Consider the following 27,277-nt stretch of genomic DNA (forward strand, 5'->3'; position numbering starts at 1 on the left):
ACCTGTTGCATTACGATAGACATGTGCAATGTTGACACATTTCACAATATATGAATTTCTTTTGTGTTCACGATTGTTGTATCTTATGTAAAGATACCAAACCAAAAACAAACAGCAGCTGGTGTGCACTGTATTCACTGTAAGGTGATCTAATAATTTATATTTGATACAAACAAAACAAACCGATGTGGATGTAATGAACGAATGGATGGATGGATGGATGGAATGAACGAATGGATGGATGGATGGAATGAACGAATGGATGGATGGATGGAATGAACGAATGGATGGATGGATGGAATGAACGAATGGATGGATGGAATGAACGAATGGATGGATGGATGGAATGAATGAAAACATAATGAGTAGACAATGAAACACATAACAATATTACATTTCTTAATATAAATTAAATGTTTTAATACCATAATAATAATAATAATAATTACATAAGTATATATCTCTTAAAGTATCAAATACTGTTCCCAAATATTCATGAAAGACAAAACAAGTAAGCCTCTTTCTACGTCATAATACGCACCTTAAGATGACGTAATGCAACCCATGAAAACGTCATAATTATATCAGACTTACACAAAACAACTACATCCTATTGTAGTGATTAGTGTAATTATGTATCATTTTTATAATGATATACAGTAATAATTTTGTTTTGCGAGAATGTGTTATTTCAAATGAAGACATATATAGCACTTTGAATGCGTAACGTCAATTGACAATGATGTTGTTTTACAACTGGACATGCGACAAGGTTTTAATTTAATTATCTAGTGGCCTACATATAAAGTGTACTGTATTTATTATAGTTCAAGTTTTTCTATATTACAAAATGTTATAATCATTTTGTAATTTTTCCCTTCTGTAAAGGGTGTTAAACAAGACTATGTAGAGCAATCTATTTTGCCATATTTGTTAATGTATTTTTTTTAAACATTTGAATTTAATAAATATAGTTCATATTAATATTTATACTTTACTTTTTTACAATATAAGTACTGTATACTATATTTCAATTAAAATTATTTCATTCAGAAAAGAACAAATAAATTAGTTTAAAAACCACTATAAAATAAAAAAATGCTTCTGTAAAAATTAAGTTATTTAATTATTATGTATTAAATAATGATTATTGTAGTAATAAGTTGTGTTGCACTAATAATTCAAACTGTCAAGTGTTTGTTCTTAATGATTACAATACTTTGTATTTATATAACTACAGTCAACTCTCCCAATACCGGACTCTCCCAAAACCGGAATTCACGAAAAACCGGACTTTTTTGGAGGGCCCAATTTGTCCCTATTCTAAATGTACTGTAATTTATTATGAAAACCGGAATACCCAATTCCGGAATCCGGACAAATTATGAAGTACAAAACACGAAAATTAGCGTCTGAAAACCGGACTGACGGTTAAAAAACTCCAAATATTTACGAAAACAACGTAACATCGTCGTCGCTGACTCGGATTCACTACATTCACAATGTACAAAAGCTTTTAACCATACCCTCACCATGCATGAAGTGCGCGACGTTTCGCGGTACGATCAAATAATGTTGCCATGGAGCACTACACCGTGATTGACAGGTCAGTTCATTGTTAACCCACGAGGCGGCAATTGCTTTGTTGCGTATCGAACTGCGGTGGGCTTTTTCACATCGAAGCGCTATGTCTGTCTATTGTTTTTAGCAGGGAGTTGTTAACAACTCCCTGTTTTTTAGCATATGAATTGTTTTTTAATAAAGTTAAATTTACATTCCTGTGTCTTTGTTTTGTTTAAATTATTGTTAAATTCACAATTGCAATAGGACTTTAAAAAGGAATGTTTCACTAAAAACGGGACTAAAAATGTGCATCATTATAAATTTGGAAATCATTATGGCAAAACGTAAACGGAATGAACTTGACTTAACTAGTGTTAATAAACTTTGAAATGTTACCAATTAATTATTGTGTCATTATTGCTTGGCTCGTTTACCTAATAAATTTTCATCATTGCTATCAAATTACGTCAAAATAAAGGAGCTTAAAAAACATGTGGTCTAGGTGTGGGCGTTTTTATTTGATTATGACACCTCTGCACATGCGCATCAATCAAAGCCCTTCACCCATGCTGCTGCTGCTAGCTAGCTCACGAAAAACAATAAACAGACCGAAATTATGTTCACCGTACGTACGTACGTAGGCCTTTTTGCCGTTAAAAACACATTGAGAAACAATAATTTACTATTGTAACATGTTTTATTGGTACAGTAAATAATGTAACTTTTAAAAAAGGTAAATTGAATTACTGTAGCTTAATATTAATAAAGTAGGCCTAGGCCTATCAGTATTTATTTAATTAAAACTAGATTGACACAATCATAGCCTAGCCTAGGCCTTCCCTACGCTAGGAGACCGTACCGGGCAGCATTCGGTGACAACGTGATGACTTTAAAAATATGTTTTCAGGAAACCGGACTTTCGAAAAACCGGAAAATATATGCCCGCCCAAGGGTGTCCGGTATTGGGAGAGTTGACTGTACTTACTATAGTAAAACCTCTATTAAGGGGACACTTTTGAGACCAAACAAAATGTCCCCTTAATAGTGGCTGTCCATAGTCTTAAAACATTATTTCCACTTATTTGTTTCACTGGAAAGGACATTTTCTGTAAAGGTGTTATTTTAGTTATTTTGTTTTAGTTGTATATTTACTTCTTAAATACTTGCTTGGAACACCACCATGCTTTAAAAGCGAAAAAACGAACAGTGCTCTAAAAAGGATTAAATATTTCTTTCATTTTATAATACTGTTATTAAGTGAAGGAGTGTAATAGGATTTCCTGTAGATTAAATGTCGTCCTTCCAAATGTAGTGTAGTATATATTATGTGCTATCAGCTATATTAGAGGAAAGCATGGATAGGTTAGGTACGGGGCAAAAGACGAAAGAGAAAGTTGATGACGGAAGGGCTTTCTCCCTAACTAAACAGTCTATGTAGAGATGGGAATATAACACCAAACAATCTGGTGATATACTGAAAATTAATGCCAAAATTATTAAGAATGATAAAAAGCCACCCCACTATATATATATATATATATAAATATGCAGCCATTATTTATATATTATTATCCTATCATTGACCAAGGGCTTCTTTCATCCAGTACCCACCTTGACCAGAGAAGAGGCATATGCCAATACGTCTGAGGGGCTGCCATAAGAGTCAGTAGTGCTGATTTCAAATGCCTTTATATGGAAATTATATACAATACCCGATATACCCAGATAAGATGGTCTTCTATCCAAGCTATAACCAGGCCCAATGGTGTTTCAACGTGGTAAGGCCATAATTTGTAGCCATAAAGAAACTAAAAACTACCCAATGATATACAATGAAGATAAAGAGAATCTGTGAGAACGAAAATAAACTTGCCCAACTGAGATTCGAATCCAAAATCATCTGCTTGACACCCTACCATTAGACCATTGGGGCTTTTGTGCTATATATAATATTATAATTTTAAAAGTAGTGGGTTATGATTTCCGGAAGATAAAACCATCAAACGAACCATGTAGTCCTTCCAAATCCCTGTGCAATGTTACGCAATATTGTCCGACTCTATAAAAAGTAAAATATGTTAATTATGTATTAGCTATTGCAAAGAAGGCTATCTGTAATATCTATACTCTGATAAGTTATGAAATTGAAATAAACAAGATCTGGATTTTACAACATAATTGGTAGCACTGATAATGCAAGTATTTTACCTATGCATATAAATTACTTAGGTTGAATAACTTTTATTTTTCATCTCACAAAAAAACCTTATACAATCATTTTATGTGTAAAAGTAATACTGTAGCATATTATTATGTTGACACCTTTAGAACAAGGTTGTCCATTGTCTCCTGAATAAGGATTGATCATAGTGTTTGGTCAACATTTATTGTCCCTTGTTCGTTTGTACAGGAAAGAAAAGCAACATTTCAAATGCAGAAAAAAGAAAGATTTAAACTTGGATCCACAAAGCTTATCCTCTTTTTCTGGAACGAATCAGCGTGTGACCTCCCACTGTGACCTCCATTATAGGATACTCCTAGCCTGATATTTCTCTTTATACACACCTTTCTAGAAAACACCCACAAATGATGATGTATAACACCGTAATGTATTCCAACCAATTACATCATTGTTAATTAAAGTTAATGCCTAAACAAGCGATAGCCTTTAGAAAGTTTCAATTTTCTAAGCAGAACCTTTCGCATGAATTAAAGGAGACATTTAATTGATAATAAATAATCTAGTTTACATAGAAAAAAACGTATATACTCGTTTCCAATAAACGCCTCTTCAAAAGCAATAACTGTCAATCGATAATTTAATTTTCCAAAAAAATTATGCAAAATCATTTCAATAGTATGGGGACATTCCAGGATAACTCAGTTAATACTGATTCCTAACATGTTTTTAATGGCTGTTCAGCAGGATTTGACACGGCTTCGGAGGCCAAAGTTGACACAGCAAATTTGCATACACACTGGACTTACGTAGTTTAGTAGTGATCCTTCAGATATAAAACAAAGCATTTTCTTAGAGAATTCTATGCAAATCATGCTACTTTCATACAAAAATTGTTATCTGATATATAACCCCCATTTATTTTCCAAAGTAGAACGATCATCATGAAGTCCTTCTTTAAAAATTGGTGCTTACTATTTTGCTTAAGCGAAAAAAAGTTGGTTCATTATCAATTTTGTTTTATATGTAAGCTTGAACAAGGTCATGTAGAATAAAATGCTCAATGCAAGGCAGAATAAATATACATGTCTTTCTATTCTGAAAATAGAAATATTTATTTCTATTCTGCTTTTTTACAACAAAAACAATAGAAATTTCAAATCAAGAATTACCCTTTAAGATCAAGATTTTAGCATATACAGCAGTATGTGAATAACAAACATTGGATAAACTTTGACAAACATGATTTGTTTTTAAATGCAGGAATTAAGACAATGCAGGGTAATTAAACATCAGCATGTATGACGTTCCTCTACAGGCATGTACGCACACTTCATAGATCAATTAAAGAAGATGAACAACAAACAAATGTAAATTTAATAAAATACGGTCAAGATATAAACGTGATTGCACGATTGTTTTCGTAGTTATAATGTACACAGTACTATTTTATTAAAATAAATAATTGCCATTAGTATTTAAATTAAAAAAAAAAAATTATTGTGTTATTTTTTTTTTTTAATATGATCAATCTATGTAAAAATCTTTTAAATTTTATAATTGTTTTAAATGTATTGTAAATTGTTACTATGTAATTTTTGTTTAAAATTTAAATTAAGAAGTTGCAATGTTTTCTTTTTGTATTCAGTTAATATTGTTTTTTTATTTTAAAATGTTGTCAGTATGTAAAAATGAATGAACTGAAATGTACATAAAGAATTTGATGTCATTCTGAGCAAGTTTGTATGTCCTGTAGTTTAATACAGCTTTAATGCCATAGAAAGCATATTTTTTACTCATATATTTATAATAATATCATAAGAATGTTTGAGATTAACTATCAAAATACCATAAAAGCTCTATTGCATGCCATAAAAAAGGTGAGTCCCGTGTTCTCTGAACGTAGGGGAATGAGCTGTTAGGAGCTCATTGTACTAAGCCTCGGCATTATGTGGTAGGGTGGCCAGTTCCTTTCCACGCCGTCTTTTTTCTCCCTAGTATTTTCAACCAGGTACTCATTTACAGCTGAGTGGACTGGGAGTTGTCGGGAATTGAACCCGGGTCTATCTGTATGACAGTCAAGTGTCCTAACCACTCGGTATCCAACTCCTGCATGCCATAGTTTAGCAAAATTACCATGATTTAGAAATTATTTTCATTCTTATTCTTTGACCAGAGCATGACCCGAAATGCTGATTAAAATAGAAATAAATTTATAGTAAATGCAAGTATGGATGTAATTTTTATGTACTCATCCTTATGCACTGATCTCATAAAATTGTACCTTTTTTCAAATACTGTATGCAAGCAAGCAAGACAGAATTTGTCATGAGACAAAAAAGGAGAGTATATAAAAATAAAATTAAGATTTATATTGTAAAGTACTGTATAAAGTTTTTAAGTATATCTTTCAGGAATCAATTATGAAATTAATTAAACAAAAAAATGTTTTCATCTAGTTAAATTTTTTGGTTATTATTTTACTCTTTTTTCTTTTATGTATATCTCTAAAAATAAATTATTAAACAATAGACAAAAAGGGCAGTATATGAAAAATAAAATAAAGATTTATATTGTAAAGTATAAAGTTTTTAAGTATATCTTTCAAAAAGAAATTATGAAATTAATTAAATTAAAACAATTTTTGTTATCACCTAGTTGTTTGGTTAATTTACTTTATCTTTGTATAGAATAGTATGAATTTGTCTTTTATGAATAGCTAAGAAATAAATTATTAAATAATGGTAATTTTTTCTACATTGCATTCTTAAAATCTTCTTTTTTCGTTGTATATTATAGTATGAATTTGTTTTTTGGGTATATCTTCAGAAACAACATATATTAAATTATATGGAAAATTTTTCTACAACTTTCCAAATAATATTTTTTTTGGGTCATTTTCTTTATTTTCTATTCGCACCATTTCAATAAGCATGGTACAAATAATAGCTTACATAACTTTTCTCATTAAGCACACATCGTAATTTGCTAAATCATTTCATTGATAAAATATGACACATTTCCATATGTTTTTCTGTTGATCCTTGTTATCTTTCACATCTCCAGTTTCTCTTGCAATGGACCCCATTGGAAATAAATTGACATGTCGATTTTATGGGTCGTCCTTGCATCCATTCACTTTGCTTTTATTCAATTTTAATATTCCAATTGTTTGTATTTTTTCTTTGTTATGTATTTTAAATGTATTGTTGAATGGATGCTAAATGAATAAATAAAAAAATGAAATGAAATAGATAATTAGAAATAATATAAATATTTATGCCAGTTCAAGTCCCAATAATCACCAAATGAATACTAGTAAAACTTAGGCCTGATGTTATTGCCTCTCTGAGGCATGTTTAACTGAAATCCTGTGTTTGAGTGGTTCGCTAATTAAAAATCCATTAATTCAAGTTGTTCATTGTAAGGTTAATTACCCTGGACACTTAAATAGTTAATATAGTATCTGTATTAATTTAGCAATACCATTTATTATTATGATATGCGACTGTATGCATTGTACACCATGCCTTTTAACGTTCTGAAAATTAGTAAAACGTAACATTAAAATTTTCATTTTACAAACTCGAAGACAATACACATTTGGCGATTGAATAATGTGAAAATATAGATGAACATAAAATAATTAGTTGGGTGGTTGCCATGCCAACATATCATTAGAAGTATTCAATCTTGTCTTTGTGCATTTCGCTTGTCTTAAAGGTTATAGGTCAATTAACAATAATTTATGAAATGAGACATTGTAATATTCATGCAAAAGACAAAACAATTGGTATACTGTAGAAACTCTAGGCTCTACTGCAGGTAGTACATTAATTTCACAGCAGGTAGTGCAGTAACTCTACTGCAGGTAGTGCAGTAACTCTACAGCAGGTAGTGCAGTAACTCCACTGCAGGTAGTGCAGTAACTCTACAGCAGGTAGGGCAGTAACTCTACAGCAGGTAGTGCAGAAACTCTACTGCAGGTAGTGCAGTAACTCTACCGCAGGTAGTGCAGTAACTCTACAGCAGGTAGAGCAGTAACTCTACAGCAGGTAGTGCAGTAACTCTACTACAGGTAGTGCAGTAACTCTACCGCAGGTAGTGCAGTAACTCTACAGCAGGTAGAGCAGTAACTCTACAGCAGGTAGTGCAGTAACTCTACTACAGGTAGTGCAGTAACTCTACCGCAGGTAGTGCAGTAACTCTACAGCAGGTAGAGCAGTATCTCTACAGCAGGTAGTGCAGTAACTCTACTACAGGTAGTGCAGTAACTCTACCGCAGGTAGTGCAGTAACTCTACAGCAGGTAATGCATTAACTCTACTATTAGGTAGTGCAGTAATTTTACTTTTAATTTTTTGCATTAGCTCAATATTTCAAAGTTATTTCGAGAACTTGTCAAATTGCAGTGGTTTTAGAATAACAAATTACTGCAGTAAAATCCATGGATGCGCAAAAAATAAATGCCTTTTGAAGAAATAATAAGACCACCATTCATCAACCAAGAAAACATAATTCCAAAAGTGTATGACGACAAATCAATTTACTTCATTCATAAGTAGCGATTTATATCACTATTTAAAACAGACTTATGCTCTTAATTCCAGGTTTTAGGTTAACAATAGTCTTTTATGGCTACTAGCTAGATCATGATATATTGGTTGGAAGTCAGTTTACTACAAGCAACCACATCTAAACGCCACTTAAACTACAAATTGGTCTTCGCTGGAAAGGTCGGAATACTATCAACAGAATTAAACATTAGAAATAACTACTAAGTTTGCATAAAATTGACTGGATATATGTGTCAGAAAAAAAGGTATATTGAGAAATAGGTAATGTATTCTACAACCTTTTAACAAATGTAAATGCAACCACATACAAAAAATTCCATTTCAATTTCCCACTAGACGGTTAACTGCTCAGTCAATTCAGACACAATTATATTCTCCGATTTTAAAAAATCCGCAGAATAATTTAAGAAAAAAATTAAAAATAGCTCCAAACAACAAGATAGATATATTCGACGTTTAAGAACATTTTCAATAAAGAAAACATTTTTTTTAAATTGATAATCCAAAAGGAGCATGTGTCCTACAGAAGAGGTGTATATGACAAAATTTTACTAATTATCCAACTCTCTTTTTCTTACATTTACAATGAAAAAAAATTAAGAATGCATTATACAATAATGTGGTTTGGTTCATGGAACTTAATGTCTTGATTGATTGCAAAACAAAAAATAAAAAAAAATGTGTTGAGAATCAACATCTGTAATACAATAATTACCTGATAGTAAGTCAGATAGGTGAGGTTTATCATCTAAATGGCTCGGCGAGTATAAGTAGAGATAAACATATTAGATAAGAGCTGTCTCTCTAGTCATTAGTTACAAGATCTATTTCTATCCTAATTTAGTCAGCTTCGTAAGTCAGGTAGAAGAGGTGCTTTAAGAGTTCACATAAACGGCCATAGCTTGAGCTTGAGAAAGTCACATGATCTTTCTTTTAAATGCACTAATTAAATTCAATTTACCATGGACAGAATTATCATTTGGTGCTAAATTTGTATAGGAAATTTTTCCAAACCTTATATCAACAAAAACTTGGAAAAATATGCAACTTTTGCAACACATTTAGAAAGAAATTGAATTTATTTTTAGGGCTCAAAATCTAAGAAATACTCCCTCTCCCATTAAAAATGTTTTCGATCAATAACAGTATACAATGAGACACCTTAAGGACAGCAGCCTGACGCCAGTGGGACACCTTAAGGACAGCAGTCTGACACCAGTGGGACACCTTAAAGACAGCAGCCCGACACCAGTGGGACACCTTAAAAGGACAGCAGCCAGACACCAGTAAGACACCTTAAAAGGACAGCAGCCCAACACCAGTGGTACACCTTAAAAGGATAGCAGCCCGACACCAGTGGGACACCTTAAGTACAGCAGCTCAACACCAGTGGGACACCTCAAAAGAACAGTAGCCCGACACTAGTGGGACACCTTAAAAGTACAGCTGCCCAACACCAGTGGGACACCTTAAGGACAGCAGCCCGGCACCAGTGGGACAACTTTCTGACCAGACGTGTTCATTAAAAAAAATTAGTAGTAGTGTTAAACATATATTTATTTCCCCTAGTTTATTTCACAGGAAAGAGTCCCCTTAATAGGGGTGTCCTCTAAACAGGGCTGTTCCAAACGAGGCGGGTCTATTATATAATAATATTAGCTTGGTTAAGTCAGTATGATTGCCTAGCAAACTTAACTACCCATCCAGCTTTGCATTTGCAAACACATGCAAATAATTCTGAGAATATTTTGCTGTAGAAAGATCAAAACGATTCATAAATTCAGCCTGGCAAAGGTTAACTTAGAACATTGGATACAAGAGATAATTGGTTAGCAAGGTTATTTAATGCCTCTGATATTTAAGTAAGGATATATTTTTTGATTATCTCACATTTTAAAGTATCCCGAGTGACTTTAATCTAGTTTAACCCAATTTTACCTATCGTCAACAAAGACAGAATAGTAGCTACCAATCATAATTATATTCCCTTTCCTCATCAGTCTCCAATTTAAATACCTTTTTTTTTGTATTTCAGCCTTCTTTTAATTTATGAAAGGATGAGATCTTTCTCTAAACTAAGTACTGTTATGAGGTGTAGATAGTCGAGCTGGTTGGTAAGGGATATTCATAACATAAAAAAAAAACTGATAGAATTGTGTATATGCAATGCAATCAAGCAGTGCCGTAGCCAGGATATTAAAGTGACACGGTGGTCGTAAAAAAGTCACAGGGAGGAGGAGGTCAGGTTGAAATTTACTAACGTACTGGTGGCACGGCACTGTTATGTCATGTGACAATAGTGAACTATTAGTTTTTATGGAAAATACATTTAAACATTTACTTAATACAAAATTGTAGGATATTACAAGCTACTGTATTGTATTTCATTTAGGCTTCTCCACTTTGTTTAAGTTATTACTTAAGAGAAATAAAAGAAATGAAATATATTATATTCTACTATGGAATCAGCAGTTTCTTTTTAAATAATTATCCAATATGTAAACACAATCATTACATTTTGACAAAATACACAGGTTATAGTTTTAACATACACAAACGAAAAAGAACATTTATCAATGACGGTTATTTGACTCTTATAAAAAAACTAATATATTTGAATGTAGAATAAGAAAAGCCTTTGGGTCTTGGAGAATCAATCACTTCAGAATTTGTCAAAGCATCCTACATTACATTAAAGAACTCCTACGAGTTCAAGATCTGTTTGTGTGCTTATTACGTTCTTAGTGTTTGATCCTTTTAATGGGATGTAAAAACATTGGTTCTATGGACATACACAAGAACATGGCACCAAATACAACTGTGTATGTAATGCATAACAGTATAAAATATGTTTTAGATGTGTTCCCATTGTTCAATGCTTGTACGAGTGGATTGGTATTTGTGAAGAGGTAATTTGCATATCAATTAGCAGGTGTTACATTTCAATTTTTTTTGTGTCTCACTCTCCCTACTACGGACCGGCGAGCAAGGAGGAGGTATTGTTCCTATAGCATATACTATGTTGTTTTTTTAACTTAGTTTGTATATTCTGTATATGTACATAGCAGAAAGAATAATAGTGATATATATAATAGTTACGGAGCCAAATCAGAAGATACTGATGAGATTTGAACACAACACATGTTCTCACAACACACAGTAATAGTGGGTAAGTAACAACTCACTATAAATATGCATGTACTACAGGATATCATTGTTAGGGTTAATTTCTGAATGAAGTAATAACTCATTGTCATCATACATGAGAATATTGAACAGCATTATAGAAATACTGTACTAAGAAAGAACTGTATTACTTAACAAAGTGGAGGACACTGTCTCTGGGTTTGCTATTATCTGCCACAAGCTAGAAAATGACTAAAATACCTGGTGATCAGTAACGTTTCTATCTATATATTTATTCATTCCACATAAGCAGCATGAACTTTTCACTTATTATATATAACAAATTATCCTGTCAGCTAACTATAATAAAAGGTTAATTTGCAGGCCTGCCTTAAAGGGCTTACTACTGTGCCATACACATCTGTGTATTGATGGATATCGGTGCATAAAAACTACACACAAGTATGATTATTAATACAATATTAATTATTGTACTGTTTTTTTTCCCCTCCCAAGTCATTCTAATATCAATAATACATGGGCTGTTTCTGACAATTTACAGATATTACTAATAATCTACAATTTATTTATGGCATTCATTTATCAGTATTATTGTCATATGTACACCAGATTCTTCCCTTGCTAGTTAAAATGATCTACTTCAGTTAATTTGGGAACATAGTAATTAATCCATTATTTATTTTCCGATTCGGTAATTTCCAATGTTCATTTTTCACTGAGGGCATTACCACTGATGAAAAAAAAGCTTGGTTTGTTCGACAAAAAGTATTTTCAATTGTTATAACATTAACAGGTATTTTTAGTTTTTTTAAAAACTATAATTTGTGTTGAAAGAATTTCATTTAGCTTCGATTTTGTATAGATGACAAATTTCGTTTTTGTAAAAGCACAAGTTAACGGAGTACTTACTCGAACGTTTCGATCTCTATCAGAGATCCTTCTCAACTGACTGCGGAGTGTTAATGCAGCTTGGTCATTCTTGACGTCATCTGTTGATGACGTTGTACGCCTCCGGTTGTAGGTTGGAGGTTGTGCGGGGCTCGGCCAGGTGATGTGTCTATCAAATCATTGTACAAATGCGAGAGTTCGTGGGCTCCAGTGTCCCGGTTCATGGTCTTCTCTTTATTTCTCCTTATATGTAATGATTCTCTAATCTGTCTGTCTTTGCGTTTAGGCTCTTTGGTTAAGATGGTAGCCTCCCAGTTCGGTACATGATTGTGTTTTATGACATGTTCTGTAATGGCAGATTTGTGTATGATCGAAGATGTGGATGTTCTGGAGGCCCTAGTCATTACTCCCCCCGTGTTTGTTGTAACATCTTTTTTGTGATCATTAATTCGTGTTTGTAATGCCCTCCCTGTTTCCCCAATGTAAACTTGTGGACAGTTGCGGCAGGTGACTTCGTAGATTACTCCACATGTATCCATCTTCTCGATTTTATCTTTTGGGTGGACGAGGCTATTCTTGATTTTATTTTGGGGTAGGAAATAGGTTCCGACATTGTGATAGGAGAGAGTGCGTCGTATTCTTTCTGCCATTCCTTTTACATAGGGGATTCCTATGCTACCTCGCATCTTGATCTTTTCCTTCTGTGGTTCGTGTCCTTTGTTCTTTTTCCTTTTTCGGTTTTCCATAACTCTCTGGAAGGACCACTCTGGATACTGGCAGTTGTGTAACGCTTTCTTGATGTTATCCATCTCAACTTTCCTCAAATCCATATCTCCCACTACCTTCTCAGCTCTGTCCACAAGCGTGTTTATAAGCCCCAGTTTGTGTTCGAGTGGATGATGTGAGTTGAAATGTAAATATTGGTCTGTGTGAGTGGGCTTCCGATAGACTGAGGTGGTAACTGTTCCATTGTCATTGAGTGTGATGAGCATGTCCAGGAAAGGTATTGTGTTGTTTGTCATCGATTCTGTGGTGAACTTGATATTGTCAGTTATATCGATGTTATTAAGATGTGTGTTAAATGTATGTACTGTACCTATGGGGATGATAGCTAATACATCATCAACGTATCGTCGGGGAGTAATGACTAGGGCCTCCAGAACATCCACATCTTCGATCATACACAAATCTGCCATTACAGAACATGTCATAAAACACAATCATGTACCGAACTGGGAGGCTACCATCTTAACCAAAGAGCCTAAACGCAAAGACAGACAGATTAGAGAATCATTACATATAAGGAGAAATAAAGAGAAGACCATGAACCGGGACACTGGAGCCCACGAACTCTCGCATTTGTACAATGATTTGATAGACACATCACCTGGCCGAGCCCCGCACAACCTCCAACCTACAACCGGAGGCGTACAACGTCATCAACAGATGACGTCAAGAATGACCAAGCTGCATTAACACTCCGCAGTCAGTTGAGAAGGATCTCTGATAGAGATCGAAACGTTCGAGTAAGTACTCCGTTAACTTGTGCTTTTACAAAAACGAAATTTGTCATCTATAATTTGTGTATTTTCACCAAATGCATTGGAATATAATGAACAAAAATTACAATTATGTGTTTAAAGTAATTTGGCACATACTCTACTTTTTTACTACTCTATTTTAATATGGTAACAATTTGCACTCCTGGGTGGCAGCATGACCTTAAAAGTGTTAAATCTGAGATTGCCTTCAGTTGCAAATCCAGGTTATTTTAAACAAGGGAGCATTAATATTATTACTGTTTCAAAAATTTATATCAAATATTAGTTTATCATTTCATTTTAGCTGTCAAATGGGGAAGCACACCATATCCCTCAGATTATACCCCTCCTCTCACCCACTCTTTCCAATCGACTCTAGGCCCATTTACCCATACAAATCAGAAGAAGCAAGTAAATTAGAATTTTATAAAATGGAGAGATGCATCTGCAGACATTTGTCTCATTGGTAGACTCTGCTATCCAGCAGACATGTTTCAATATCCACCTGATATTCTACAGCATTACAAACAGTCTGAAATCGATGTTAACATTTGCTACTTATGCAAATTTGTCTCTACTAGATTAAATTTTAAATCGTATTCACACTTGTAAAATATTAATTTAAACGTGAACTATTCCAACAACAATATTTCAATTTATTATAATGACAAATTGTGAAGTTTATTGTGAATCTCAAGGCCAAATCAACAGTTAAAACATTAATCACCTTCTCTACACAATGTTCAAGCTACTACCCATTTATTTAATGCAAAAATTATGCAATGTAAACAGCTACACATTATAGTGTCCTGTTCACACCAACAAAAATCACATGATAGGTTTACAGACTTTATAGTGTTACTTTCACATGCGTGAAACCTGGTTTGCACCCATAGGTAGATTATAATAATATATTAAAAATGCATATTCTTCCTTTAGCATGTTAAGGATGGTTCACACAAAAACAGAAAAAAATATTAATTAGATTGGACTTGGTGCTCTGTGAGTTTGTTATGCACCTTTTACTTATAACTTTTACACCACAATAAATTGTATTGCAGATTTGTTGGGGTCAAATAAGGCTGCAACCGCGAGTAGCAACGTACATAACAGCCGGTATCACGGTTCTAGATTTAAATGAGGCTGTGAGTACCAGTTTAAAAAAACGAGTATCCCCATTTTGGGGTCAAATTTAACTGCAACCCGAAAATACAGATGCAATGACAAGCTGGTATCATGATTTTTCTGCCAAAATGTATGTATAATAATACTTACCTCAGCTTCAGCATTTGCATAAAAAACATAACAAATGAAATTCTTTGAAATTGTACAAGTTGTATCACTGAAAAACAAAATGATAAATGATGATTACAGTACCTTAACAATTTGCACCAGGTAGTTTTATTTTTGTAAAGTGCAACTATGTTATTCACAAAATGTGGTTGTCGAAAAACAAGAGGGCTCCCTGGTACATACAGTAGAGCATATGTGTTTTTATGGGCAAAAAAGAGCCACAACCTAGGCCTCATAACAAGACGTGCAGAAAGCAGGTGTTTAAGCCATCCGGTGCTGTTAGATGTGGTAGAAATAAACACAAAATTACAAGCTTACCCAGCTACATAAGCCAAGTAGTTCACAGCGTCCAATCTTCGACCACATGAAGAAATTTCTGGATAGGAATGTTGAAAAATGACATCATCATTGACAGGTGACTTTATTGAAACTTTTGTTTCGCCAAGGTGAAGACAGACAGGCTGAAAAACAGACACAGAATTATGCAAATTAACACACACACGCGTTGTAGATAACCAGAAACAAAATATTTGTTGTGGCACTTGCTTACCAATCCCAAGTTCTTTGGTTCAAATCCTGTTAAGCTCTGTCTACACTATCAAACTAGCTTGACAAAAAAGTGTGATGTGCTCAAATATGGCAGTGATATGCTTAAATATGGTAGTGATATGACATCATCATGTCCATATTACGTTTGTAGTGTAGACAGAGCTTTAGTGATTTTATATGTAATTGCAAATACAATGACAGTTAGCCTAAGCTTAATATGAGACTATTAAGAAAGCATAATAAATGGTTCCTATTCTGTAATTAGCAAGTCATGTACTTGATGGTGAAAACAAGTCTAACCAATGCTTGTAATAAATGGATGTTCAAGTCAAAGTACTTTTGTAAATATAAGAAGTTTGTCATGTATTCACTATAAATCATTTATAAATCTGGTAAATTATAGTGACAGTTGTTACCTTGAAATTATCTTCATCTGTTCCATTAAGTTTCATAACTTTAGTAATTGCACTTTCTATTATATAAGTTCCACCATCCTGTAAATATAAGATACGTAATGATCTGTTAGATTATAAAAACTGAAATGAATTGAAAAATAAGGAAATCAATCAATTGTTACAGTAGATCGTTTGTTTAAAAATTCATTCTATGAAACAATAAATTCATTCAAACTAACTATGGCATTTGGAAGTCAATTCTGTTGTATGGTAGATAGGTAAGTAGCCTTATACCCTTCTGACACCTGCAAAAAGTAACAACTTGTTAACAAAACAATTTTGTGGAAAATCCCCCAAGATTTCACAGGACCCCTGTGAAATCTCGCGAGAAAAACACACCGATGAGAGGCATGTTTTTGTTTCGAGATAGTCCAAGTTCTTACTGCACGCGCGTGTATTGTCCTGGTATCATATGGACCAATCATAATAATCAAGTAGTGTGCAACTATGTTTTCTCCCAAGATTTCTCACGGTTCGCGTATGCTTGTAGGAAAACGTATAAAAAATCAGGAGATCAAACCTGGTTACAATTTGTTACAAGTTGTAAAAATGTATGCAGATGTGAAAAGAGTATTCGATAACAAAACTTAACCATAATGAGAAATTCCAAATCACCCATTGATATACTGGAAATTAAATTATTTACAAAGGTTGACGATGAGAAAGAAATGGGAAGTGGCCGCAACCGAGATTTGAACATGGAATCTTCTGCTTGATATGCAGACATCCTACCATTAGATTCATGGTATAGTTCAAATCTGATCAACTACCTAGATCTTTAACACCCTTTTGAAATTGTTTATGCTATACAAGGCATGTACATTTGCAGTGATGCTCAATAACTCCTAGATTGCCGAGGTTGTTTTTGTGCTACTAAATGCAAATAACATTTTTGCTTACTTCTCCTACATTAATGTTGCCAACATATTTCAGTCTATATATGGTGCTGCAAGAAAGAAAACAATATTTACACCTGTAAATAAATGATTTTTTAATCATGTTTTTTTTTCTCTTTTTTTTCTCCTTTTCTACTTGGATTATACTAGGTAATATGCAGTATTGATTTCAATATCCTACTAAATGTGGTATTATTATAACATATTGGAATCATTTGTAGTCAACCACCAGATATACTGATATACTGATACATTGCTCATATGACAATGGTTTCATCCAAGATTCAACAAGGCCAAGAGTCTTTGTCCTCGAATGAACGCTATTAATGAATAAAAAGCATTAACATAGCAGATTGTAAAGATACTTTCACATAGCAGATTGTAAGATCTTTTCCAAGTCCCTTGGGTTGTCTGTGTTTTTCCGATGAAACAATTATCAGACTCAAGTCAGATTATTACGATCAAACACAAAAGCTATGCATCTTGAAATGGGAGGTCTAAACAGTGAGTATTTTACTTTTGCAGACTTAAATAATTAAATGACTTAAATGATTAATTGTTAATGTCCATGTTACCTTTAATTTACACAATAACACTAAATCTATATCTGTAGAAATGCAAGTTAAAAACTGATATTATAACACCTTCTTTTTTTATGATTGTTCATTTGCAATTTTCATAACATTAATGAATTAATTATGAATTATGTCTTACATAGAATTCAATAATTTTTCAATGATATTGCATTACTTGATCAACACAGTAATTAAATGATTTGCTATTGAAACTGTAATATTTTTTTCAAACTATTTATCATATTAAAATTTCTATATTGTCGTATGTGTATTTTCATATTGAATAAATTGTTTTTAAATACAAAATATAAAGAAATTTTCCGTATAGTTGATTCTACCTTCCATCACTCGCAAGTTCTGGTTGCTGAGCCCCATTCCCTATGGATTCAGGATTACTTGGTCCCAGGTTACGGTCACGAGGCATGTCAAATTCGGGCATCTCGTCTTTAACATATCGCAGGCGTTCATAGATTGGTGGATATACTCTGCCATTTTTCATGTAACACTGGAAAAATTTAACAATGCTTACAATTATACACAGTTAAGCTCTGTCTACACTATCAAACTCTATGTGACAAAAAAATGTGATGTGCCCATATATAAACATGATGATGTTATATCACTACCATATATGAGCATATCACTACCATCAGGGCACATCACACTTTTGTTGTCCAACGAGTTTGATAGTGTAGACAGAGCTTAAGAAAAAAAAAGGATAGTAATGGAAGGATGGTAATGATAATGCTCATAGAATAAAGAATAGTAATAGAAGGATGGTAATGATAATGCTCATAGAATAATTATAGTTTACTGCAGTAATTACTGTTTAGTATATAGTAATTATAGTTTAATGCAGTAATTACTGTTTAGTATATAGTAATTATAGTTTACACGTGTTATAATATAGTCTTCTGCAATAATTATAATCTACAACAGTAAATTTGAAAAGATGGAAACAATGATGCTCATAAAATAATTATAGTTTACTGCAGTAATTACAGTTTATTATACAGTTTACATCTGTTATAATATAGTCTACTGCAGTAATGAAATAGTCAACAACAGCAAATTTGGAAGGATGGCAATGATAATTCTCATAATATAATAATTTTAGTTTACTGCAGTAATTATTACAGTTTATTATACAGTTTACATCTGTTATAATATAGTCTACTGAAGTAACTATATAGTCTACATAGTATGTTTTCAGCAACACAATTATGTACAGTAAAATTCTTTTTTTTTAAATTAGGAGAAACCTTCTACAATATTTTGACTGTTTACTAACCTTAACAACTGTTATATATATAGGCCAACCTTCATGGTCTTTTATTAGACGAGGAATCTGTAACATAAAAATATATAAATTACTATTATTATTATTATTACTGTTCTAGTGGCATGCAAAGATACTAAGCAATTAAACCTACAGTAGCACAAGAGCTGAAATAAAAATAAAAATACTTTGTTTGTTTGTTTACCTTTCCTTTTGAGACGCCATGAAGATTTTCTCCAAACAGTTCATCAACCACATCACCAACTTCAATTTTATTCTGAAAAGATCAAAAATCTAACTTCAGCACTAATGCTATGGTTCATACTGCAATTTTCAAGTTCCGCACAACAGTATAAATAAGTTCCATAATAGAAAAAATTACAGTAGAACACCGTCCTTCCACTTATCCCTTCATGAATGAATGAAAATGAATGAGGGAACATACATTTTACCTACGCTGGCATACAGAAGGCAAGGAGCTCATTTGATACAGATTTTTACACAGAGTGGATAATATTTCAGCTGACTCTTTTTTTAGCTTGAAGATGTCAGAACATTGGTCATTCTTTCAAAATAAAATTTATGTTTTCACACACAAATTGGATGAGAGACTCATTTGCTCGAAAAGCAATTATACTATGGAATCCATTACCAGAGGATGTAGTATCTTCAAGATCAACTAATCAATTTAAGTCAGGTCTCGAACAGGCATGGTCCAACCACTGTTATTTTCAAGAGGGGCTTATAGGCATAGTCTAGCCTCAACTCCAGCAAATGTCTATGGTCTTTCGCCATAATCGACACTCTTCTCATCTTCCATTTAAAGAACATACTACTCGTGCCCTTAAGATGTAACCTATAATTTATTACACTTATATTAATTATTATAATAATAATTACAATAATCACTATAACAATAATTACAATTATAAAAAAAAATAATAACTACAACAGTATAGTAATGACTATAATTTGTATGTGTTTAAATTTTAAATGTAAATATGTATATGTTTGTATGATGTAGTATGTTTAAGCGGATATTAGCCCTTGATGGCATTTGCAGCAATAAAGAAATTTAATTGAATTGAATTGAAATGCTGAGCTCTGGAAACAAGTAAACAAGTAACACTACAGCCCACCCCTGTTCAAGGGGTCACTTAGTTAGGTCCCAAAGGTGTCCTCTTAATAGGGGTTGTGTAACCAAGTAACTAATAAATATACCAAAACAAACACATTTCTTACATTTTCCTCTGCTACACTTCCTGCCTCCACACTAGCGACCACTGCTTTATTGCTGACGTGTTTCACGTATACACCCAGATCCTTACATGGTACCAACTCAAATTGCTTCATCACCCCCATCATCCATGTCTCATCCAAAAAACTAGCATTCTGAAAATGTTATAGATATATCTGTCAATGTCAAAAATAAATGTAAAGCATTATATTACACCTGATTGTATCGTTTCTATCTGATTGGTTAATTTTGTGTCACATGTTGTTCAGTATTCGTTCTACTGCACAGTCAAAGTTCTATTAAATGGTTCTCTATTGTGGATTCAGCTTTTTGACAAATTTTAGAATTTGTATTTGTAATATGATGAACGAATAAAAGAATGTTGTTCAAAACAATGCTGGTTTTACTAAATCTAAACTCATGTCTTCAACATTGATTTAACATGGATGAAGTGGATTAAAGAAATAAAAATTTTATATATTTTCTACAGCTCACTATGTCGGTCAGTTGGTCGGTAACTCAAATTTGAGCACGCGACTGCAGCCATGTATATGGCCTTGTTTTAAAACTAAAGAATGTAGTTGATCATACCTTTACATTTAAATCAAACTTTATTTCTGTTATAAGGAAAAGAAGAGACATCAAGGATTCTATGGGGAAAAACAAACACATCATTAAAGAAAATAATGTCTACTAAAAATTACAAAAATAGTACAGCAGAAAATGTAGTGATGGAGTGCATAATAATAGAGAGCCGAAGGCTAAAGGGCGTACTCCTGACTGGAGGGGAAACCAACAAGATGGTGGCTGTAACTCTGTTTGAAAATATTATTTAGTATATAAAATAGTAATTTAAAGTAAATAAAGACCACATAAATTCCAACACACATTGCTTTTAGTATGTTGTTGGTATATAGCATTTTTTGTATATGAGGAGCATGTAGAATGCGTTCACATTTATACGATCGATGCAATGCGTATCGTACGTCAGAATGTAAAGAATATTTCTCACGATGATATGCTCAGCACAGGTGTAGTAGTGGCGTATCAAAAAGTGCAGCTGGTTGGTTCGCTCTCTATGAAGAATTACTCTTTGAACTGCTATAACATTGGAGTCTGCCCTCTAGCCAATCTATAAAACCTTGATGGCTAATACCAGGGAAGAGTTACTCTTCCCTGCTAATACTCAGACTTGCCAGGTAGGTAAACAATGGAAGTAGAGATGGAATGCTAACCACCAACCAAAAGATATATTGCCAATAAAACTGACAGCTGCATACAACTCTTTTTCTTACCTATAAAGATTTCATTACCAATAATGGATAACTCTGGTTTATACCAGTATTCTGTCAATTTAGGGTTCAACACAAGGTGTTCCAAAGCAACGCTTAAAATCTTCTTGGTTAGTGCAATTCGAATAAACAGTCTCCCTCTGCCCTGGTCAGTTCGTACCTAAAAGTATCACAAAACAATGAAAATCAGTAGGGAAGTTTTAAAAATGTGTTCTTCAGTATGACAATATAAAAATTAAGAATTACACTCTCTTTTTGCCACTTGGAAATAATAATTGCATATAAAATTTCATTTTTAAGCAACTTATTATATCATCATATCGACATTGAAATATCAATAAATATTATTAAATGGTAGAAAAAACACCTTTAAAAACTTGATAAACACCACAAAAAATGTATATGGTTTGGTCTAAAGTGGGATGTTTCGGCCGGATTGTCCCACCAGAAGTGGGGCGAATCATCCCGGATTCTTGATGTTATGTAGCCTTTGTAAAGTTTTATATTTTGTTTATCATTATTGTATTACCTTTTGCGAGTTTCTACATTCTTCTAAAGCAATTGAAAATAATGGATTTAGCCTGCCAATAAAAAAAATATGTTATTAGATAAATAGATGTTTATAAATATTTGTACTCTTCACCCTAAAGCTTTGTCTACACTATCAAACTTTCTGTGTCAAAAAAATGTGATGTGCCCATATATGGACATGATGATGTCATATCACTACCATATTTAAGCATAGCACTACCATATATAGGCACATCAAACTTTTTTGACACATAAAGTTTGATAGTGTAGACAAGGCTTTAGCGGATTAGAATTGGGTGCTTTTCTACAAAATCTGCTGTGTAACTTATTATTTTTTTAATGGCATGGTTGACCGTGCATCGAATATAGTTTTGGTCATGGTTAACCATGTGTCCAGTTCTCTGTGCCACTAAACAACAGAATAAAAGTGCATGGTCCCCTTGCATTAAATTCAAAGTTGACCATGACATAGGAAACAATGATTTCGACGCATGGCCGAATATGACCCAAACTTTACCTTTCATTGAATGTGTAATTAGGTAGAGATTCTATCCAACTCCAGTAATCTCTCTTGTAAAGTCCAAACAAGGACCCTGGGTCTGCAAATTATAACAGTCATACTTTAAATACATACTGCAATTATTATGGGGTTATCCACAATCTCTTTCTACGTGAGGTTGAGAGAGTGAACTATACCGGTCAAATGTTTGATTTTGTTTAATATAAAATCTACTCCAGAATTTTGTATGGACACAGTTGAACATGCTTATTTGATCCAGTGTATTTATTCACTGAAATTGTCTTTATTGAGTACCATATTCTTCACTCACTATTGCCTAGTAGGGATCTATTTTTATTGGTTAAATACCTTGTCTAGCAGCTCAACTTAATGATGACTGATAAAATAAAAAATAAGCGTAGCTTCTAGCGGCACTTTCTATAAAAATACCTACCAGAAGTTAATTTGATCACAACCAAAAACATTAAATTTGACTGATATAAATCATTGAATCCATGAAAAATGTAGCTAGTCCATTGTGGAGGTTGCTCAGAATATCATTACCTATTCACCCCCTATTCATACATTTGGTATACTTACTTTTAAGACCTTTCCTAAAAATCTTCTCGAAGCATTCACAAAGATTTCGGAGTTCTAAATGATGATCATTGATTGGCTTGTCCTCGGAACGAAGCTTTAGGATTATGCCTAGTAAAAACAATAGTGGAAAAATGATACAGTATTGATATTAATTAATGATTATCATTTTTAATGAAAGTTAGTGGCAAATAAAATAGCATATTGCAAGTATAGGCCTGGCCTCCTACGCCTGTAGATGCAGGACGACAGTCCAGGAGGAGAGGGCGTCAAATGGCGATGGATGTGAATGCGATAACGCTTGACACTTCATTTAGACAGGCCTAGCTAGCATTTTATTTCAAAACATACCTTTTAACTCAGTGAGCAGTGGATCTTTATTCGATGCCATTTTTTAAAATCATAAAAAGGATACCTAGCATTGCTAGCTCAAGTTACTGATAATAGAAAAGGATAATTTTAGGATGCAAGAGCGACTCGACTTCTTCCGCGCGAGATCCTCCGTCGTGTTTATTTTGTTTTAAACAATAGCATAGACACTAACCCAGTATGGAACGCCTCCTCTGCCTTCAGTTCACATTTATGCAGTACACACCAATAATGCTCATGCATGCAGTACACACCAATCGCCATGCAGTACACACCAATGGTCATGCAGTACACACCAATCGTTATGCAGTACACACCAAACATTATGCAGTACACACCAAACATCATGAAGTACACACCAATGGTCATTCAGTACACACCAATCGTCATGCAGTCAAATATTGCGCAGAGCCATATATATAAAGAGTTACGGCATTGCGTTCAAGGATTTTAGAAAGTCAGAAGTAGTTTGTGACAATAATATATCTGAGGTTGATGCTGATTTAATCAACTCCTGATCAGGCCGACTCTGTAACATGGTTTCAGCAGACAGATGAGATTGATGATTTTAACATTGATATGTCTGTGAAGTAAGTTGTTTTTAAAACAAACGAAAAATCTAAGTATTGATATTAAAAAGCTTTTCTTTTCTTAATCCTTTTCTTTCATTATATCATACATACAGTAAAACTTGTTAACTCGTCAAATGAGACGGTACTGGGGTTTGATTCAGGATTGCATGCTTCCAAAAGCAATCCACTTGTATTATAAAGATACTTTTAGTCACAACCTTTAGATAGCCTTATCATTTTGCAGGTTCTTTGGTTTAATAGTGTCTACATAAAAAGAGATGTTATCCCAAATCTGATTGATGCATGACGTTTGGTGTGTACTGCATAAAAATTGATGTGTAATGCATGACTATTGGTGGGTACTGCATGATAAATGTGAACTGAAGGCGGAGGAGGCGTTCCATAACCCAGAGCGTTATCGTCGAAAAATTGAATTGTCGCTCGATAGGCTTTGACTCTTCATCTAGCTAAAGATTATAACATCTTTGTCTTTAACTAACGTCTATGGAACGTCAAAGGTGTCTTCAGTCAGAAATGATGATCGTTCAATATCGTATCATCATTGTTTTAAACTAATATTAATCATACTGTAATACAAAAAATACAGGGTTTAGTTTGAGTTGTAAAAAACAATTTTTTTTTAAATTAATTTTATTCTGTACAAAGAAGAGACTATAATAACATACACACTCCACGTTTCTTTAAAAAAAAACAATCCACAGTTCTAATATTCTTTCCATGCTTTTCTGGTCAATGATTGTCACACGAATACTCGACTCAAAACCTTTAAATTAAAATATCTTTCAGAATGTTCTCTCTTGTATTCCACCATTCCACTCTCTCCCTGTAACCAACCAATACATGGAAACTAATAATAGCTAATAAGAAGTTTCCCGTCATTTTTGTTAAAATATATTTATCAACATACCCATTAATAACAAAAGGCTTCAGTTCATAACATCAATTACATATTCTCTCTTAGATAATTTGTTTTTTTTTTCTAATAAATATTATTTATTAAACATGCTGCAAAATATTATTACATCAAGATTTAGTTTACTGTACTGCAGCGCCATAGCCAGCATGAGGCAGACAAGACTCTTGCCTCATCTGAAATTTTTAATTTTCACTAACCATCCTAATTACATCCTAAAAGCAGCGATTGTCATATTTTATAATAATAATATTTAAAGCATCTTTGCCTCGTCTGGTTTTAACCTCTCGCTACAACCTTGCTGTTCCTTTCCATTGTTTTTCTATAGCACACAAGAAAATTTAGAATTCTACAAATTGGTACCCTGTGTAATAACTAACATTTCACTAAATTAACATAAATACAATTAAAATGAGAATAAAAGCAGTCTTTTCTTCAAATCACTGCAGTTGGTATGTTATCAGATTTCATAAAGCTCTGTCTACACTAAAAATATGGTACTGATATGACATCATCACTTCATATACAAGCACGTCACAATTTTTTGTCACATAAAATTTGATAGTGTAGACAGAGCTTAAGATTACAGAAGAATTAATTTTGACATAACTCCTTCTTACTTAATTAATAAATTGATAAAATCTTACGTAATTAAGTTTATACTGCTGTATATACTGTAGTTTAATGTCAAGAAAGGTTTCAAACATGTATCATTAGATCTTTAGAATTTTTATACAAGCTCATCAACTTTTTTCCTATAAATAAAATAATATTAAATTATCCCTGTACACTGTATATACATCGAAAGAGTGTCAATTTGAAATGTCATTATGTTAAAAATGTTGGTCACACATAGAGCATAGGAAGACAGATCTTGCCGGCAAAAAGCAATGAAACAATCGTTAAAAATATTGACATTATGAACATGATATATGACGTTCCGATGGATACACTGTCTGGTAGTTTATATGGTTCACCACCAATTTCTTCCACATAGAATCCTGTTGGAAATATCAATGCAGCTATGCAGAAGACAACCACTGGAAGAAAAAAAAAAGAATATATGGTGTTAATATTTTTGTTGTTGATTTTGTTTGTAAAGACTGAACATTTTTATAGTAATTTATTGAGTGAAGCGGTTTGGAAGGAGACAATTGCATTACACTAAAAAAGTACTACAATTAACTCTATCCCAAACATAAGTAGCAACATGTCAAGTCCTTCCCACGCATCTGTTGTGAGGTTCACAGCTTTTGACCCAACCTCAAGTTTTCACGATGCGCACCTAAAATATCACGCTTTTTCACCAATCAAAAAAGGTTGGAACTGGGGGGTGGGAAACAAATAGGAGCAAAATCTCAAGCCAGCAGCAACCTCAAACTTGACCATGTATGAAGTAGTTAGTAGATAAAATATTGATGAGATTAAAGTGAATTAACGGCTCACTCACTTCCAACAAATGCAGTCCACCTGGCAACCTTTAACATCGCGACTTTCTTTAGTGAATACAGTAAAAAGAAACACGTCATTGTGAGACATGCTATTCCAATGATGATAAATGTTAAGGTGATCTTCCACTCTGGACACAGACTCGGTGGCATGCATATGGGGCTTCTGCCATATATTGTCTGACACTGCTTAGTTAAGCCAAACTTCATATCACCTATGAAAAAGATAACAAAACATGGTCAACATATACAGAACAACTCACAACAGCAGATCAAACTTACTTTACTTACTTACTCAAGTTCTAGCCCATGTACTACACTAGCCTGGGCTAATTACCACCTGGCCTGTGATAGTCTATCTAGGCCTAGGCCTATTATTACAGAGTCAGGCTTCGGATGCTGAGAGAGACTTTAGGCCTAGGCCCTAGGCCTAGCCTAGACTAGCTAGGCCTGGTTCATTTGTCAAATTCCTAATCAAATACTCACCGTAATCTTGTGAGATAACCCATTCTGGGTTACCTAAACTAGCAAGTGCAAACACGTCTGCAACTATAAACAAAATAGCAGATATAATTACTAATTTATCCATTTTTTGTGATGGCTTCTGCCGCCGAAGACGAGAGAGAGAAGCAGCGTAAAAAAAAAGAAATTTAACAACAAAAAAGAGTTTAGTAGTTGAGGGCGCTGTACATATGGAACGCAATCAGCGAATTAAAACACCTAGCAACATTAATTTAATTCAATTTAATATGGTGTTGATGTATAACATTTTTGAGCTGATTTGGTCTTAATATGTTGATTTTATTAGTAGAATTAGAATCATAATACTGTATAGTTCCTAATAAATAAGCATACTG

The 27,277-nt window shown here is 33.3% G+C and overlaps 2 protein-coding genes across 2 annotated transcripts; both read right to left on the reverse strand.

Annotated features, from left to right (window-relative positions):
- Positions 1-208: 208 nt before the first annotated feature.
- LOC140060968 (uncharacterized) lies at positions 209-23,600 on the reverse strand. The gene is made up of 15 exons (XM_072107348.1): positions 23,449-23,600; positions 23,101-23,208; positions 22,519-22,600; positions 22,000-22,051; positions 21,474-21,630; positions 20,770-20,828; positions 20,184-20,333; positions 19,147-19,218; positions 18,954-19,010; positions 18,001-18,167; positions 17,092-17,137; positions 16,153-16,230; positions 15,506-15,648; positions 15,170-15,236; positions 209-3,622 (listed from the first exon to the last, which is right to left on the reverse strand). The coding sequence occupies exons 1-15, from the start codon at positions 23,486-23,488 to the stop codon at positions 3,563-3,565; spliced, it is 1,338 nt and encodes a 445-aa protein (XP_071963449.1). The 5' UTR covers positions 23,489-23,600; the 3' UTR covers positions 209-3,562.
- A 1,446-nt stretch (positions 23,601-25,046) lies between these two features.
- LOC140061085 (modulator of smoothened protein-like) lies at positions 25,047-27,070 on the reverse strand. The gene is made up of 3 exons (XM_072107523.1): positions 26,907-27,070; positions 26,423-26,635; positions 25,047-26,012 (listed from the first exon to the last, which is right to left on the reverse strand). Exons 1-3 carry the CDS (start codon positions 27,007-27,009, stop codon positions 25,819-25,821), a joined length of 510 nt encoding a protein of 169 aa, XP_071963624.1. The 5' UTR covers positions 27,010-27,070; the 3' UTR covers positions 25,047-25,818.
- Between the last annotated feature and the right edge of the window lie 207 nt (positions 27,071-27,277).

Source organism: Antedon mediterranea, chromosome 1 (assembly GCF_964355755.1).
Source record: "Antedon mediterranea chromosome 1, ecAntMedi1.1, whole genome shotgun sequence".
In the NCBI taxonomy this organism is placed as follows: Eukaryota; Metazoa; Echinodermata; class Crinoidea; order Comatulida; family Antedonidae; genus Antedon; species Antedon mediterranea.

Excerpts from the sequence above, each read along its gene's own strand:
- LOC140060968 (XM_072107348.1), bottom strand. The coding sequence starts at position 23,488 with ATGGCATCGAATAAAGATCCACTGCTCACTGAGTTAAAAG. Across the intron at positions 20,334-20,769 it reads AGTTTGATTTAAATGTAAAG|AATGCTAGTTTTTTGGATGA; the intron begins GTATGATCAACT and ends TAACATTTTCAG. Across the intron at positions 19,011-19,146 it reads ATGGCGTCTCAAAAGGAAAG|ATTCCTCGTCTAATAAAAGA; the intron begins GTAAACAAACAA and ends TTTATGTTACAG.
- LOC140061085 (XM_072107523.1), bottom strand. The coding sequence starts at position 27,009 with ATGGATAAATTAGTAATTATATCTGCTATTTTGTTTATAGTTGCAGAC. Across the intron at positions 26,636-26,906 it reads GGTTATCTCACAAGATTACG|GTGATATGAAGTTTGGCTTA; the intron begins GTGAGTATTTGA and ends TCTTTTTCATAG. Across the intron at positions 26,013-26,422 it reads GTGGACTGCATTTGTTGGAA|TGGTTGTCTTCTGCATAGCT; the intron begins GTGAGTGAGCCG and ends TTTTTCTTCCAG.